This window comes from Carya illinoinensis, chromosome 15, assembly GCF_018687715.1.
Source record: "Carya illinoinensis cultivar Pawnee chromosome 15, C.illinoinensisPawnee_v1, whole genome shotgun sequence".
Lineage (NCBI taxonomy): Eukaryota > Viridiplantae > Streptophyta > Magnoliopsida > Fagales > Juglandaceae > Carya > Carya illinoinensis.
In genome coordinates this window covers 42,270,006-42,288,934 of record NC_056766.1, presented here as the reverse complement: position 1 = coordinate 42,288,934, position 18,929 = coordinate 42,270,006, and the positions used below count along the sequence as shown (strand labels likewise).

Sequence of the window (18,929 nt, the reverse complement as noted above, 5' to 3'; positions counted from 1 at the left end):
ATATCACTTAACTCGAAACTTCTTTATACGTGAGACCCACAACTTTTTTCAAATCAACATCTCTTTACACATAAGATTTACAATATTTTTTAACTTTTTATAAATACATATAAACTTATTTTAACATCTAAACACATCTAAACTCATTTTAGGTGAGCCCTACAAAACTCAATCTATTATTTCAACTCACTATTATTCATAAAGAACTCAATTCATCTAAACTCAAATCAACCCAACATTCAAATAAAATTTTAATCATTTAAGATTGCGTGCGCTAGATTTTCGAATAGAAAAATATAAACCCTACGTGAGCATTTAATGACGTGTATATAAACTTTTAAATTAAACCATACTTCCATTCAAATAAAGAATTAGAAAATCAGTTTGTATTTAAGACACACACACGCACATATATATATATATATATACTAGGTGGGAGTAACGTGCAAAACACGTTTATCTAATTTTATGAAATGATTATTTGTAAAAAATAATATATATTTTATAAAAATTATTGATGTCACTTAATAATTTAAGGCATATTGGAGAAAATAAAAAAATTAGTTCAAAGTATCATATAATCCAATACATGTTTATAACATCTATAATTTTAGCAAAGATGTATATGAAAAATTTAATAAAAGTCTAACACAAACGGTAGTTCAAAATATGTGTTGTTTGATGTTTGTATTATATTTCATCAATTTATGTCATCCTGTAGACAATCAATAGAGACAACATTGAAATTCTTATTTTGTTGTTGGTTGAGTCGATTAGGGACAACATAAAGTTAAAACATAATCTTTTTATAAAATTTGTGGTATAATATTTTCTATATATAGCATATATATAAATCATAAAATATATTTTGAAATTGTTGGCCGAATTTACTCTTTCTTGATTAGCTCAAGGATCACGGCCTTTGTCACGTGCCTATCATAGCAAGCCCACGTATGGAATATGACTTAGCGGAAGCTATGCCCTACTACCATGGGAAAAAAAACACTTTGATTAAACACACTTATATTATATATTATATGAGATTTTTAAATTTGAAATACTCAATAATTTGAGTTAATGAAACGTATAATACACGTATATTATATTTAGGGATTCACGTCTTATGCACCTAATACACGTGTATATGTTAAGGAGAAAGAGAAAAATATAATAACTAATTTTTAATTACTTATTATTATATAAACTATTAATATTATAATTATTGAGATTAATAAATCATATAACAACATTAAATGCTATCTCTTTCAACATTTATGTCTTCATTTTATGTGCCAAACCGTTAAAACAAACGGTGTTAACTTTAACGGAAAAATAAGATTTTCCGTTTCATACACACTTTTTATATATAAAAGATATAAAAGGATGAGTTGAAATAATCAAAACTTGAATGTTAACTAATAGTACATGTGGGTTGCTCCACTTTTTATAAATTTCTAAAGAAGGACAGTCGCTTGGACGAAACATCTTTGCATTAAACTAATTAAGGTCATATTTTAATCAGTTTGGTGTGAAGAAAAAATCAACACACGTACCTTGGGCGGATCCTCCAGCACCGTTGGAGTAAAGGTGCTTCACCGACCCCCCTATTATAACAAACAAGGGCTTTGCTACATACAGTCGCCACATATAGTCGGTGTGCAGTCGGCTGTACGGAATGAATAAAAAAAATTATAAAAAAAATTTTTTATATTCAAGGGGACCTACATGAATTATAAAAAGTTATAAAAAGAAATTTTTTTTTCATGTAGGTCCTGTATTAATTTTTTTTTTACAGCCGACTGCACGCCGACTGCATCTCCCGACTGCAAAAGGTATTTCTCAACAAACAATTATTTTGATTATGGAAGTATATACATGCGTCTAAGTTCTATCTCTTCTATTACTCATTTATCAGTTTATAAATATTGAAGTGTCACAGTCACAATTTTTTTTTTTAAAATGAACTTATAAATTGATGTAATTTGAGTAAAGAAGTGGAGTCCGTCATTTAAAGAAATGATGTTTTCATGTGGATTCTGAGTTTATCTAGAATCTATGCTTTAAGATTACACATATCATTCGGCTTGATATAATATGTTAAATTTTAAAAATACTTTTATTATAAAACAGATCTAAAAAGATAAAAAAATTCTATTTATTAATCGGTGTGGATAGCACATCTTGTAAATACTTACGTAACATAATTTAACTTGGAATATAAATTTTAAATTTTATAAATCAAATCTTACTATTTAAATAATATGAATGGTTTATATTCTATGAACCAACTTGAGAATGGAATAAATTTTAAAATAATTTCAAGATATAAATATTCTTATGTGAACTGATATACATAGTTTCCACGTTATTAATATGTTTGGCGTATCCCTAAACCGATTTAGAAATAATGATATCAGATGCTCCGATTTTGTGGAAAGAGTTCATTATCTTGTTATGGAAGTCTAATGATGGGGTAATTTACAGCTAGCCAACAGCCTAAAATGGTTGGCCCAAAGTTCAATTTTCCTCTTCTAACAACTTGAATTAGTGCAACTCTTTACCAAAATGTGTCATCAAAATTTGCCTCAATTAATGAAATTAAAATTCTTCCTCGTTGATTAAGAGAATTGGATGGTAAAATATAAAAAGAGATAGACGGTTGCGTTTAGATGTTGAGCTGAATTAAAATGAGTTGAGTTCTTTATGAATAATAATGAGTTGAGATGGTAGAGTGAGTTTTGTAAAGTCTACCTAAGATGTGTTTATAGATATTTATGTAAAATTAAAAAAAGTTATAGGTCCCACGTATAAAGAGGGGTTGAGTTGAAAAAGATTGTGGGTCCCACGTATAAAGAGGTTTTGAGTTGAAATGAGTTTAATAATTTGAGAATTGAGTGTTTAGATATTAGCCTTAATTTAAAATTAGATTGAATTGAGTTGATCTCAGTTGAGTCTAACAACCAAATGAAAAGAAATTCATATATATAAGGTTCATCGTATTTGAACATTACATATGAATAGCATTAAATACTGTAGAACTCATAACGCGTATTTTTCTCAAAAGTTGAATACTTCAATTGGATCAGATAGTTGGAGAAGATATTTATTTCAAATAAAGGTGTAGGAGTTTAGCAAAAGAAGTGCACTTGGCAATGTATATGAGAAGATCCATCTTGTTTCTTAATTTTATTTCTTTACGGAACCCCTTTAGGCTTTACTCTACCATTTTCATTCTTTTCAAACTTGTTTAGAGAAAATAGGTGACACAGAGAGAAAAAAAGGGTACAAAACGTTCATTGACCCTAGGAAAAAGGTGGAAACAATATAGAAAGACCATGGCAAGTTGAATGGGTATTGCTATAGCCCGAATACCTACCGAATAAGGTATTTTTTTTAATATTTTTAAATATTTTTCTAAAAAAATTTCACAATATCACTAAAAAAATACCTTTTTAATCACTAAGTAAAAAAAAAAAAAAAATTCGGGACACAATTTGGATCCCAAATTCAAGACCCAAAGCATTTCAAGTTGATCATGACCCATATGAAGATGAGAGAACGGATGGCATTTTCCTGTTAAAGTGCATGTACTTGTTTGTACACAACCAACCAACTTGTTCACTTGTCAACAATTAACAGCTTGTTGGCTGGTGGAAAAAGCCTCTCATCTTCATCGAATTTCTAATGACACTTCCCCCACGGCCCACATTGATTAATCATAATATTATTCAAATTAATTCTGTTTAGCAACATGGATGCCACGTTGACACCATGGATGGAATAAAAAAGCATTTACATCAACTCAAATCAATTCTATCTTCCTCCCCGCTTCTTATGTCTTTGTTTAATCGTTTTTTCTTGTGAACATCAAATATACCAAAATTTTGCATTTTTTATGTGCATTTTAGGTTGTTAGGCTGGATTTAAACGTTGAGATGAGTCGAGTTAAGTTATAAATAATAATATTTTGTGAATTATATTGAGATGAGTTTAGCTTTTCTAAATTAAAATGTGTCTAATTTTTTTATGAGAAGTTGAAAAGGTAATCGGTTTCATTAGTAATTGATTTGAAATAAGTTGAAAACATTTTTGGGTTTTTATTTTTATATATTATTTTGCTAGTACATATATTTTAAAAAATAAATTATATATAAATAGTTTTGTATTCTTTTAAGACAAATATAAATTATTAAATTTATATTTTTTATTAAATTATTAATTTTTTTAGACAAGTAATGATTCCACATAATATTAAAATAGAAGTCCTGAATTAAAATTTTACACTTTATCATTGAGGGAGTTTCGTCCGCACATGAAGATGAGTGTTAAAACAAATATAAATTATTAACTATACATTTTTCTTTTCAAACACAAACAACTCTTAGCCTCTAAAATTCATGTCATTTACCCAACAAAGACCCCTTCTTCAGTGCTTCCTTCCTTTTTAGACTATTTCTTCGCCACCGCCAGCCATTTGTTTAATTAATTAATGGATTGTTGAGAGAAAAAGTAAAGGGTAGTGCTACTAACCAGAATACGCATCGAAGAAAGCTTTTTTTTATAAAAATAAAAAATAAAAAATAAAAAATTATTATTATTTTTTGATATTTTTAAATATATATTTTTTTAAATTCATAATATTTAAAAAAAATTATTTCTTTAATTACTAAAAATTGAAAAAAAAAAAAATACTTCGGGACACACTTCGGACCGAAAGCATTTTTTAGTAAACTTTAGTTGGGGAAGAAAGAAAGAAAGGTGCCAAAATCGGCTTAGATGCCGTTTTCACGTACGCTGACAAAATTAGGACTGCGGCCAATACCCACCGTTCTTTTACTTAATTGGCACTGTACCAATATTGGCTTATCTGCACATTCCACACCTAAAGCATTCATTCAAGAAAATTCTATACCACATGAATCGGATCCTCTGATGACGTTTGATATTATTCGTATAGATTTTCTGAACAATATTCAATGTTTAAAGAAATAATATTTTGAATGCATAAGTATTATATAATTTTTTTAAAAAAATAAATAAATATAAAATTAAAAAAATTTTAATTTTTTAATAATAGGTCCAGTTTTTTTAAAAAAAATAATTGTATGGTATTTACCCACATAACAACTGTATGTAACATTATTTTATATAGAAAAGTGTTATAGTTATAAAGAGATTTTATAAAAGTAAACCCATAAATTCTAATAATTTCATGTGATATTTTAGATCTACTTTATAATAAAAATATGTAATACTCTTTCTTTCCCAACTAAAATTTACTTCCCCAACAAAAGTAAAATGATTACGTGGACGCGTTTTGTAGTTTTTACAATGAATTTAAACGACGTAAAAGGCTAAATTTCTTATAGTAAGTTTTATAATATGATGTTTTATATCAAATATATATATATATATAGAAAGTGCATGTTGTGGGGAATATTGATACTTTTAAACAAAGTACGTTGGGGCTTTTGTCCAAAATTGCTGCGCATCATGATAATGAATGGTTTGGGTTGAATGGCATGGAGCTTTCACATTGCCTTAGTACGGTCTCTTAATTAGTACTGTGCCACATGCATGCCTTTGATGTTACTACTTGCTACCATATATCTAACTATTAATTCAATTTGCTTCCAAGTACTTCAATTATAGATTGACATCTCTCTTTCAATTTCGAAGATTGATGAAATGCACGGGCCTTGCAGTATTTTTTTAGCATAATTTGTAATATCTTTATACATTTGGGAACATAGCCTATATACATAAATTTTAAAATATATGTATGGAATATGGAATATTGTATTCGTCATATTTTTCGTGAAAGTAATGTTGTGGCGGATTTTTTTGCCAAGCAAGGTGTTAGAGATTTAAATAAGGATTGGGTTGATAATAGTAATAATATGCTCAGTCAGTTAAAAAGGCTTCTTCGTACAGACAAAATCGAACTTCCTTATTTTTGCATCTCGTAGGTTTGGTCTTAGTAAATTTAGTTTCTTTCAATTTTATTTTTTGGATAATTTTATTTGCATGTGTGCTCTTTCTTGCAAGTGTTGGTTTGTTTTCTACGGTTGGTCTTGTCTTGGTATTGTATTTTGAACAATAGTGAACATTGTTTTATGTTAGTTGGTTGATTAGGTTTTTGATACTTGGGCTTTGTTTTTATGTTTATTTGTATCATCCAGGTGTTTGATTATAATCACGATTTTCCCCCACCACAAGTGACGACTATCAATAAAATTGAGATATCGTCTTTTTTTAAAAATATATAATATATATATATATATATATATATATATATATATATATATATATATATATATATATATTATGTATGTGAAGAATCAAACTAAGACCTTTCAATAGAAGGTATTGCCTGATATCAACCCATTTACAAGTTTCTTGTAAGAACAAAAGGTGGAAAAAAAAAAACTTAGATATCTCTTCCACCATTCAATTGAGTTTTCAATGTTTGAATCAGTTTTCAATGTTTAAAGATAGACACATTGTATTAAATACTTATATAAAATTACACTATACAAGAATTTATATGGACATGATTAAATGTTATAGAGCGATACATCCCTTTTAACTAAGTCAAATGTTTGAATCAATGTTTAAAGATAGACACAGTATTAAATACCTACACTATACAAGAATTTATATGTACAATAATAAATATTATAAATCAATACATCTCTTTTAAATTGAAACAGTCTAATTTATTGAAAAAAAAAAATCAAAGAGAATCTCTATCCAAACGAGGCACGCCAGCTTGTTCACTTTTACAAAATTTTTTATCTTATTTTATCTCATTTCATCTAATCATTATAATTTTCTTAAATTTTCATACAAAATAACATAAAAAATTCAAAAATTTTAAATCTCAAAATAAATATAATATTAAAAAAATATATTTTAATAATATTTTATTCAACTTTTAACTTTTATCTCATCTCATCTCATATCATCTATGAAAAAAACTAGATCTAATCAAATATTTAAATACTTTATCGTACCGGTCACTGGTCCGATACAGGTATTATATATTTGATATCTCTTCCACTATTCAATTGAGTCAAATATAATTTGAATCAACTTTCAATGTTTAAAGATAGATACAGTATTAAATATTTATATAAGATTACATTATACAAGAATTTATATGGACCATACATACTAAATATTATAAATTGAAAAAAAAAATCAAATTGAAACAGTCTAATTTCTTGAAAAAAAAAAATCAAAGAGAATCACTATCCGAATTTGTCATCGTGGTTAACTAATACAAACTTGTCTAGCCAAAGAAAACCCATTTGAATTTGATGCAATGACATTAATTACAGATATAGATGGAATTGAGAATTTTAGGCAGATGGTTTGAATCGAGCCAAGAATGTCAACAAAATGACAACATATTCTTTCATGCAATACAACAGTCGCATGATGCTGGCACCCCAGCAGCGGTGCCAGCAGACTGGGGAAACTGCCATGAACTTACCAACTACTTTCAGGTTAATTTCTATATTGACAAGTGTAAGACAAATGTGAACCAAATTGTCGGCGTCTCTCCTTAGTCCTTGCCCACCAAAATGGACACTTTCCTCTCAATTTCTGCATTCAGTATAGAAATACTGAACACATACATGCACGAGTGACGGATCTCCTTCTTCCCGGCCATGAGCCTTCCATGAAATTTCTTCACTTCTTCTGCACTCTTCTTTTTGCTTGAAAAAAAGCAGCAAAATATTCTCTACATGAGTTTGATCATATCCTTGTCATCTAGATTTTTTTTTTCCCCCACTTTATCATCTGATTTTTTGTTTTTGGTCCCCCACCTTATTCTCTATCCCTTTCATTTTTTTTTAATGAATAATGCTAACTATCTGAAACTTATCGTTACGTTCTCGACGTAGCATCACCCCTTAATTTATTAAAAAAATAAAAAAAAAATTTATTACGTATAAATAAAGTTACGAACTAATTTACATATTAATACTGATTTCTTTATATTCAAAATTTAAATTAGTACTATTTTTAATAAAATTTATTTTTGACCAATCACATTATATTGATACACATATTAATATACAGTCATACTTATAACTAGATTTTTTTAATAAAAAATACAAACATAAAATTAGAGAATAAACTTAAGATTTCAATGTAAACTAGACTAAAAAAGGAACAACTTATATGAATGAGACTTTATGATAAAACACTTACAACAGCTTCGAAATGGGCGTGCAAAAGAACTCCTAAAAGCTATCCGAGAGAGAGTGCTTGATAATCTTTTATTGGAAGGTGTAAATGAAGATAAGTTCGTGGATGATGGCTGGAGATGTTTATGGACGAGATAAGGAAGATGATAAGGCTGGAGTTGAGAGTTGAGTGTGATTTTCTCCTACCCAAAATATCTATAAAAGATTATCTCAAAATATTCTATCCAATAATATCTATAAAAATTAGCTCAATATATTTTCCAAATGTGGTGTAGACTTGGAAGAGTAAGGTGGCTAAAATATTTCCATATGTATTTTAAATCTCTATTCTTAAGATATTTTCCAAATGTGTATTTTGCTTAGGTGTCATGATCTCACACCTTGATTTCCTTCACAATTCCATCTAATGGTTTCTCTTTGTACTAAGTATCTAATACTATTCATTATGTGTGGTTAAGATCTTGCCAAGTGTCCAAATAAAATATTACTAACCTAATTTGGACATTTCACACTGTGATTTTGAAAACATTGCGCTTAGTACATTTACCGAGGTTACTATTCACTCCAAAAATAAACGTAATAAACTTAGTACTGAAAAATCATAAATATTCAATTAAGCCTAGTGGTGTAGACCATAATATATTCTGACACTTCTAACTATCTCAAATAATTAAAATCGTATTTCTGGCATCATAGTGAGTGATAAAACTAATTATGTTGACAGGCTAAAACCTATGCGATTAGTGGATTCATGAAAACTTATAGAGTTTTCACGAGGTTCCTAAAGTCAATAGAAATTCCACAATTGAATTTCTAGCGGGCTGTTACATCCTACATCCCATTCCCCATCCCTATCTCTATTCTTTTAAAAAATATTTCTCTATTCTTTTTTTATTACTTTTCTCTCTCTCTTCCATTTACAATCTTAACTACTAACTGTTTTGTCTTATTATCTTTTTTTTTAAATATCACTTTCTACTAAATATTTATTGGAGATTTTGACTATCCAATACAGTATTTTTTTTTAAATTGAAATTCGTAGTATTAAAATAAAATGTTTTTATTAATTAGTGCATTTTCTAACGTGATGAAAAATTTAATTAGATCTGGACTCAATATCTCTAATGAAAAACCGAAAGTCACGTATTGATGATAAAATTTTTTAATTGGATGCAACGGTAATATTTCAGCAACTTTTCTTCAAGGGTAATATTTTCTGTCTTAACTACGAACGGTAATATTTTTTGTTTTTTCTCCAACGGTAATATTTTTTGTTTTTTCTCCAACGATAAATTTTTTTATCTTTTCTCCAACGGTAACTTTTTTTATCTTCTCTCAAACGGTAACATTTTTACTCCTATGTCAAACGATAGCAGTAATTCCTCTATAAATATGCAAATTCAACATTGGATATGAAAGACCAAGAAACAGCAGCCCAAGAAGCATGCTTTGAAGGAATTAGATATGGAAAAAAATGTAGATCCCAAGTTCTCTCAAGCAAAGATGTTCACAGCAACTGAAAACCAATCTTGGATCACCAAAGATTCAAAATCATAAATCTATTATGGCCCACCAAACAATACATGTGAGCTAGATAATCATCACAAGAAAAGAGTATACATTTTCGCAGCAACCGAACAATAGCCAAAGGAAAATATGACAGAAACATCATGGATGATTTTCGGGGTTCCCAAACAATCACAGAAGGAAAAACAGGACAGCAAACATTTTCTTAAATTCGCACCAACCAAACAGGGGCACCATTCATCAAAACGCAAGCCAAACCTCATCTCATTTCTCAGCAACCAAACGGGTTACTCAAGAAAATATGACACCAAACCGCAGCACATTTTCACAGCAACCAAACGGGTTGCTCAGGAAAAAATAAAAAGAAACCATCGTCTATTTTCACAGCAACCAAACAGGTTACTCAAGAAATTATGACACCAAACCGCAGCACATTTTCACAGCAACCAAACGGGTTGCTCAGGAAAAAATCAAAGGAAACCATCGTCTATTTTCACAGCAACCAAACGGGTAACTCAGGAAAAAAGAAATCAACCCTTCCATAAATTTTCACAGCAACCAAACGGATAACCCAGGGAAATAGCCACAAGAAAACCCTATGACTTTTCACACCAACCAAACATTGGTTCCAAAGCATTTCCACTTTCATCATCAAGAAACACGCAAGAAATTAACAGGGGTGAGAAAATGAGAAGAAAAATACCGATTTCCTAGCAGGAGAGGCGATTATTGGAGCACCAACCGTCGGGAGGGATGAACGCGGGACAGGATGGGGAAATGAGATTTGGGGATGTACAATAGGTCTCCAAAGATGGGGATTTCCTGTACATCCCGAAAATTAGAACCTCATTTTAGGGAACCGGATGGAAGGAGGGTTTTAGAGAAAACCCTAAAACTTTCAACAAATAATAGGGAAACGGGAGGGATGGGGAACCGAATGAGGATGCTCTTAATAGTTCAGGATAACTCACATTGATTCTTTTCGGCCAACGATTCGACTGGCTCACATTACCAGGGCAGGTGGGTGTGAAGATGCTATAAGGGTCAATGTCTCCAAGTTCTTCATTAGCAACGTCCCAAATCTTATCACATGAAGATGAAGTGTGTATAAATGACTGAAAAACACAAAGAAGGTTCAATCGCCTGTATGTTTGATCAGAAATCAGACCAATTGACCGCATTAACTGGAAAACCCCCAAGTGGCCAGGGTAATCACCAGCAAGAACATTTCCCACCTGCAAAACACACAAGTGTTTTCATTCTTTAGGTTTTAACACTTAATTTATATGCTCTAATTACAAAAATCAAGAGGTAGATAATTGGCTATCACGAGGGTTACAACATCAAAACTTAAATTTATCGGTCCGTTAAATAAATAAAAATAGAAACTTATAATATTTAAATAAATCATACCTTTTTCCTTGAGATTACGAGCAGTGTTTTATATATCATACCGTACCGACTGATACGACCGGTATATGTCGTACCGGCTACTAGTCCAGTACAAATATTTTACTTGTTTCGTACCGATTTAAATACCGGCCGATATTTTGGCATGTACCAGCCTATGTATCGGCTGGTATTTTGACCTTTACTTTTTCTTTTTCTTTTTCATTTCTTCATACTACAAGATTATTTTTTATTTTCAATTCAGATAAGATTATTTATAATTTATATATATGTGTATATATGTATAATTTATTCATATATCGATTATCTCGAAACGGTACACAAAACGGTACCGGTATTAAAATATTTCGTTCCATTGTCTTGAATGGTACGGTATTCAAAATATTGATTATGAGTAAATTTGGGTGGTAAGAGTATTCTTAACATACTTCATTATTATTCATTATTTTATCTTTATTTTTTACTTACTTTTTACTATTTTATATTATTATTTACAATTATTCAATATTTTATCATTATTTTTCACAACTTTTTCCTTACTATTCACAAATATTTAAAATAACCAAGAAATTAATGCTACTGCAAATAATGTATGCCTAGCTAAGGTATCAAACATCACATACAGTTGTTACGAATGCTCTTCTTTAAATTTAGTGTAAGCCAGAATATCCTCAAAGAAAACAATGATAAACTTATGCAAACAATGCTGGAATATTTTATTCATTAACCCTTGAAAAAATTTCATTTACTCCTCTTAAACAATGTATTCTTAGTTAAGGTATCCAACGTCACAGCCAGATGTTGCAAATTATATTATTTTAATTTTTTTTAATTTAAATATGTTCCCTTATTCTTTTTTTTTTATATTTTTAAATATCATTATTTTTAATAAATTTTCTATTCTTTTATTTTTTTTCTTAGTTTTTGTTTCTCGACTTAAGTTTGTAATTTTTTTAACTTATATTTATTTTATAAATCTTCAATTTTTCCATATATATACATATATACACAATACACACTTGCATATATATATATATGTATTTATTCTATCAGTTGTTAGATTATATATATAAATATATATATATATAAATATAATATAATTAATCCTGAAACGTTATCCTGGAATATATCGATACTGAAATATTTAGTTTTAGTACTTAAACCAAAATGATCACGGGAACAAAATGTAAAACATTGATTACGCATCAAAACTTAAATTGATCTGTCTATTAAAAAGTAAATATAAATACTAAAAAGTTTTAATATTTAAATATATCATACTTTATCCATGAAATTTAACGAAGAAATTAAAGTTACCACTGATTTATTAACCGTCATCACATGTATAAGCTATATCTAACTTAAAATAAAAAAGAATATAAGAAAATATAACCCACTGAGATTTAGAAATATTAAATGTGAAATCATCAGTCTCAATGCCCAATTTGCAAGGGAACTATATAGCTCAATTCTAACATTCCATTACAGTAACATGCCATAGCAAATCTACAATTTCTTGTTAAATTTGAGCAAGTGCTATTATTGCTTTGTTGATTTTGCAAATGGATAAAGGTGCTATTAACACTCCACACAGTAAAGACACCACAACCTTAAATTTGCAAGTGTTAGCACTGCAAGTGTTAGAACTTAGAAGAAAATCACAGAGTCATTTTTCCTTTCAATTCCAGGAATACGAAAAGGAAATAATATTCAATATGAACTGACTAGTTCCGAGGATGGCATCGAGGTTCCTGATAAGAAAGCTTTAATGAGTGCCAAAGCTAATTTTGGTCTATGCAAAGGAACTTCATGTCCTGCTCCCCGGACTGATACAAAGGTAAGCCCAGCATATTCTTGTGTCCATCCACCCACCTGTTCCAAAAACTGTGTTATTCATTGTGTCCATGTAGTGATTAAGCAAGTATTCTAGAATTGGAAACAGGTTGTTCTTATCTGAAAAGAGTCAAGTATGTAATAACTAGGGCGATGAATGATTACTGGGGAAGGAAACAGTTTTTTGAACTTTATTTACCTGCCCATCATCATACCAGGCACGCCAAGGTCCCGAGGTTGGAAGCTTAAGAGCATCTATACTGTACCGGGTGGAAGTAACTGGGATTATGGCATCTGTATCGCCACTGGCATACAGGAAAGATGAACAAACTTAGATCGTCAACAGAAATTTATCTGAAGTCACTGGAATAGAGAGGAATCGAAAGAAAAGACATTTGCTTGCTTAACCGGCATTCCTAAACCAGGTTGTAATGTCCCCGATAAAAATGATGCAGAATTTGAAAAATCAGATTCACATTTGAACTGTCAAATATGGTTTAAGTATTATGATCATGAATTTAACAGCAATGGATTGAGATCAGGTATGGATCCTACCCGATTCATTGATTTTCCCAGCAGGATGATACATGTGATAATGAAAGGTTGGCTTTTAGGGTGATTCGTAGTTTTAATACCAGTAATTAAAAAGAAAGCCCATGCATTTGACTTTTTACAGGTATAGGTTGATGCAAATCCTCATCACACATGAAAGCAATATTAAAGGCAGCAGCTGAATGGAAAAATGCATCCAAATGTTGAGAGGAACCTGAACATCCATATACGCAGTCCTGAATGTATCAGCTCGCGGTAAACATCCAGCACCGTCCTGGGAGAATCCTTCCAGTTATCATTTACCAAATCGCTACAAAACAGAATGAGGAGGTTAAGATTATGCGGGTTTCCATCTCTCAATCACTTCAATCATGGTTAATGCAGAAATGACATCATATAGGGGATCAGTAAAAGATTCATGTCAAGGCAAGATGCTGCTTCTTTGCTTGCACCTTAACAAAACAAACTGCATTAGCTTATCCAAAGGTGTCAATGGAATTGTAAGTTCAAGTATCTCTTGAAAGAGATGTACCTGCAGGTTGACCATTCAGATGGCACACGAGCCGGATCAACGTGAAGTGCCTTTTGAACCTCAGGTAGATTGAAGTACACAACAGAGTGCTCCTCGGTGCAAGGATCATACCGCTCACTGACATGACCAATTCTCTGTCAGACGAAATACAAATCAGTAATGATGTGACTCAATATTTGACTACCACAGAGGCATCATGAAAGATCTCTTCAGAAGCAATATATGAGATTTTGAGGGTGGTGGATTTAATAGCTTGCTGGAAGGATATTCAAGGCTGTCTCCCCAAGTGGTTGTAGTTTAGAGGATGATTCCTTTGTGCATTATGTGGTGTATTTGGATGGAAAGGAATGATTGGCGCTTTGAAGATAGGGAGTGCACTATGGAGGAACTTCGCGACTTTTTTGTGCACACCTTATCGCTCTGGTATTCAGCCATTGTGCTTAATGGAACTAGTGTTCATGACTTTCTGTTTTTAATTTCTGGTTCCTAGAATGTATTTAGGTGTCCTTTTGCGTACTTACTGTGTACATGGGCTTCGCCTACTTAATTCGTATCGATAAAGTTTTCATTTTACTTACAAAATATATATATATATATATAAATTTTTAATTTTCATATTTGATTAGGCAACTATTAAGGCAAAGTTGGTTTAATAAATTGATATAGGTATGAACCTGATAATTACAAACAAAGAATATGATAGAAAACTAGTAAACTACTCTTTCACAATGTTATGCATGCAAATTGATTGTGTTTAAAAATTAAAATTAAAATAAATAAATAAATAAATAATAATAATAAAATCAGTACTTCAAGGACTTAGATCTTAGATTTTTAAAAAAAAAAAAGCACTGCAAGGACTTAGATCTTAGATTACCAAAACATCAATGTATTCTTTTTTTCTTTTTCTTTTTTTTTCTGTATTAGTATTATATGCATTGTCTGACTTGATGAACTATTGAGTGTGTCCTAGTGTACCATTTGTAAAATGACTTATTATTTTAACCCAAACAGATAAGTTGACGCATCAGAATGGCAAAGTCAGTGAATCTGCCAAAGAATCTTCCAAATCCAGAAAGCTAAATATAGCCCCATTTTTAAACTCGACCTAAAACAGTAATTTGTACTTTGAAACCATGAAATTATTGTGAAGAAACTCCATTTTTATGGACTTTTGACAAATTAGTCGGTGCAGAAGGGGGTGACATGGTTTTACCCATTTGAAACTTATTAGGACCCACTGGCCAGACTTTCCAGTTCATATGCCCCTACATAAGTGCAAAATATATTAAGGAAAATGTGGATACATAACAAAAAATGTTTAAGAGGATGAGCAACGACTCTCCTAGACTGATAGTTCAGGATAACTCACATTGATTCTTTTCAGCAACCGATTCGACTGGCTCACATTACCAGGGCAGGTGGGTGTGAAGATGCTATAAGGGTCAATGTCTCCAAGTTCTTTGTTAGCAACATCCAAAATCTTATCACATGAAGATGAAGTGTGTATAAATGACTGAAAATCACAGAGAAGGTTCAGTCGCCTGTATGTTTGATCAGAAATCAGACCGGCTGACCACATAAACTGGAAAACCCCCAAGTGGTCATGGTAATCGTCAGTAAGAGCATTTCCCACCTACAAAACACAAAAGTGTTTTCATGCTTTAGTTTTGAACACTTATTTTATTTGCTCTAATTTTGGCCACAATACACAAAAATCAAGAGGTTAGCCATAGTAGAGAACAGAGAATATGTACCATATAGCCCTTCAGATTAATAGCTTTTTCTGTTAATCCTGAGTTGTACCTTACAATGGCTTGGCTTAGCTGAGGAACATAATGTCCTAGAACACAGATTTCAGTGATTAAAAACATAATAGACAACCAACTAAACCATCTAAAGAATTTATAAATGTAAAAGTAGATAAAATCATGAACCTCTTCAGCCATGAATCAGAATAATGAATTAAGCTACTTCCCATGTTTTACAGGTGTTGTAACTACATTTTTTTCATAAGCATGTTGGAACTACAATCATTGCACGATATAGGCTGACATTCTATAATGGGATGAGTGCGGAGGGTAGAAAGACCAGATCAATGATGAAACTACGATTATTGAACTACTGTATAAAGACTTTAAAAAAAGCAAATAGATTAGATCTACTCATCATTAACACAACTCTTCAACACCATATTTGCTTTGTCTCTTCAATAACTCTCAAATCTTTAGAGTCTAGGCACGTTGATTCCGTATAGCATGTTTGTGATGGTTTAGATACGATATCCTTTTTCTATGTTAAATGATAGGATTCAAACGCATGATATCTACTTCATGATGGTTTTGAAGTATCACCAGAAGACAAGTCTGATGAAATATTCAGATTCAGCAAAAATAACATGATATGTTCCAATAACTCGTTGTGTCTAATTTTGGCCCAACAATGAGAAAGACCAATGTATGAGTTAGCTGAGATAACAGAGGTAAAATCATTTCAGTGTCATCTGTTCAACAGTACGGAACAAAAATATTGGCACTACTTTAGATTAATGTCATATAAAGACAGAACTTTACCGGCATAGCTCTCTCCAGTAATATAAAAGTCCCGTCCTTTGTACTGAGGAAAGCGCTCAAACCACTTCAAAAAAAATGCTAGAGAGTCGACGGCTGCAACAGAAGGTGATAGGTTTAACGCGCATAAGATAGCCAGCAATAATATAATTGTCAAAGGAAAATCACGAGATACAATATGATCAAAGTTGTACCAGTTCTTATATCTCCATTATTCAGCAAATCAGAGGAGGTGTTCGAATAGGAAAAACCAACTCCGACAGGAGAATCAAGAAATATAATGTTGGCAACTGCAAACGAGTAAAAGTAGTTAGACATGATCGCTTTGTGTTAACCAAGCAAATATCTGTAGTTCAACCGCATTTTGGTTAATTCATCATCGTCCATCAAATTTTCAGCTTCACTTAGTGACCAATGTATTTAGTAATAGAGATGTGTGTGTTGTCTCTGTCAAATTCACTCTTTGTCTATGTTTCATACACATTTTTGGATAGACTAATGCTACATATAGTCATGAAATGTGCAAGCGTCAAGTAGTCACTTTGAAAAAAAGTGAAATCCACTATTAAAAAATTAATTTTTGTCATGTGAGTCTCATATTTATTTTTTTTTTTCAAAACGACTGCGCGGCGCTTGCGCACTCACGACTGTAACTATCATTTCTCTTTTGGATATCTGAATACCCATTTGTTATAGAAACGGAAAATTTTAATAATACATAAGTGCTTGTTTCTTACCTTGATTCCAAGAGTAAGGATTCAAATAAAGGGTCTTTCCATCTGGCTTGATATGAAAAGGTCCAATTTCCTCTGCCTCCCCATAAGCTATGGATGAACACCCGGGTCCTAAATCAATAAACGTTTGGTCAGAAAATTACTTCAAAAGATAGCAATAGCAGTTAGAAAAACAGAGAAGCTATCATTTTCCACGGCCAAATGTTTAGAAACTAAAGAAACATCAAGCAAGTTCGAAACTTAATACAAAAGTACAAAAGTAAAGACCTTTTTCCTTATCACTTGCTCTTTCTAAAGTATCAAATGAAATCAAAACTAACAACACCATTCACCGAATGAAATAGGTAACAGGTCACAAAAGAAACATCCGATGAGAAAGGTAATAAATCACAGAGGAGAATATGGAAACAACTAGCGAAGTAGCCACATATCCATTCAAAAGACAAAAGTCAAGTCCAATAATAATTAGGAAAATAGTATGAGGAAAATTTAAAAGTTTCGACCTCCATTAAGCCAAAGAACAAGAGGCTTTGAATCAGGATCTTCATCAGCCTCAACGAGCCAGTAGAAGAGGGCCCTCCCAGAATCTTCATTGACTGTGATGTACCCAGCATAGTGTGCAAAGCTGACGTTGAAGGTCTGTCCTGGGAGCTTAAGAACCCTGTCTAATTTTTGCTGGACAAGTGGGTCTGTAGAACAGGTTGCAAAACCAATACCCAGAAGAACATAGACGAAGATGGTTGAGATTTTATGAACAAAGCGCCACTCAGGATTGGTCATTTCTCCCCAGCGGGTCAAGGTAATGGCTGTCGCCTATTGGGTAGTTGGGTTCTCTTTTGGGACAGAGGAATATGAAGGAATCAGGAATTAAAAGGCCTCCTTTTTTCCATAACAGCAAGTATGGCCAGGCTGCGAGTTGCTGACACCAGCGCCTAACCTCGCTCTTCCCAAGAATTTTGGGTAACGTAGTGGTGTGTTTGCTTTCCATTAAATGATTACGTTTTGAATGAAACCGTTTCTATTTTCGTGAGCTGTCTTGCTAGAACTTGGAAATGTTAGTTATTTACAAATTATTTCTCTGCCAAACACGTCTTAGCTCAATCTTGACCGTTTGTTGTCCACACAATTTGGGCCTCATATCATAAGGAAAAAGGCATTAAGTCCAACTTATACCAACTCAAAAAGACTAATTAGTCATGGCCCAATAGGTTCCTAGCCAGTTCAGTGCCATTGAGTTCAACGATAGGCCCACAAAAGCCCACTTCAGAGCAAATAAATCTATATAATCGAAACTCCTAAAATTTGACATCCTAATCAAAATTGAATTCTTCTACTCACCATCCTTACACTATACACTTACTGACGTGGATTTTTATTTATTTCTGTTATTTCTTTAACTTCAACAGTTGTGTAGTATAAGACTGTTGAGTAGAAATTTTCATTAAAATTACACACTGCTCGCTATGAGATCAAAACAATCAAAGAAAAAAAAAATTCAGAAACAAAAAAAAATATTCTTGTATTTAGCAAACATATTCAAATGTCCTAGAGT

At 31.5% G+C, this 18,929-nt stretch overlaps 1 protein-coding gene across 1 annotated transcript; it reads right to left on the bottom strand.

The window, feature by feature from the left end:
* Positions 1-12,589: 12,589 nt before the first annotated feature.
* On the bottom strand, positions 12,590-18,344 carry LOC122297425 (serine carboxypeptidase II-2-like). Its single transcript, XM_043107475.1, has 10 exons — positions 17,881-18,344; positions 17,381-17,488; positions 16,838-16,933; positions 16,647-16,739; positions 15,831-15,916; positions 15,446-15,709; positions 14,074-14,207; positions 13,756-13,851; positions 13,189-13,294; positions 12,590-13,028 (listed from the first exon to the last, which is right to left on the bottom strand). The coding sequence occupies exons 1-10, from the start codon at positions 18,155-18,157 to the stop codon at positions 12,867-12,869; spliced, it is 1,422 nt and encodes a 473-aa protein (XP_042963409.1). The 5' UTR covers positions 18,158-18,344; the 3' UTR covers positions 12,590-12,866.
* Positions 18,345-18,929: the final 585 nt, after the last annotated feature.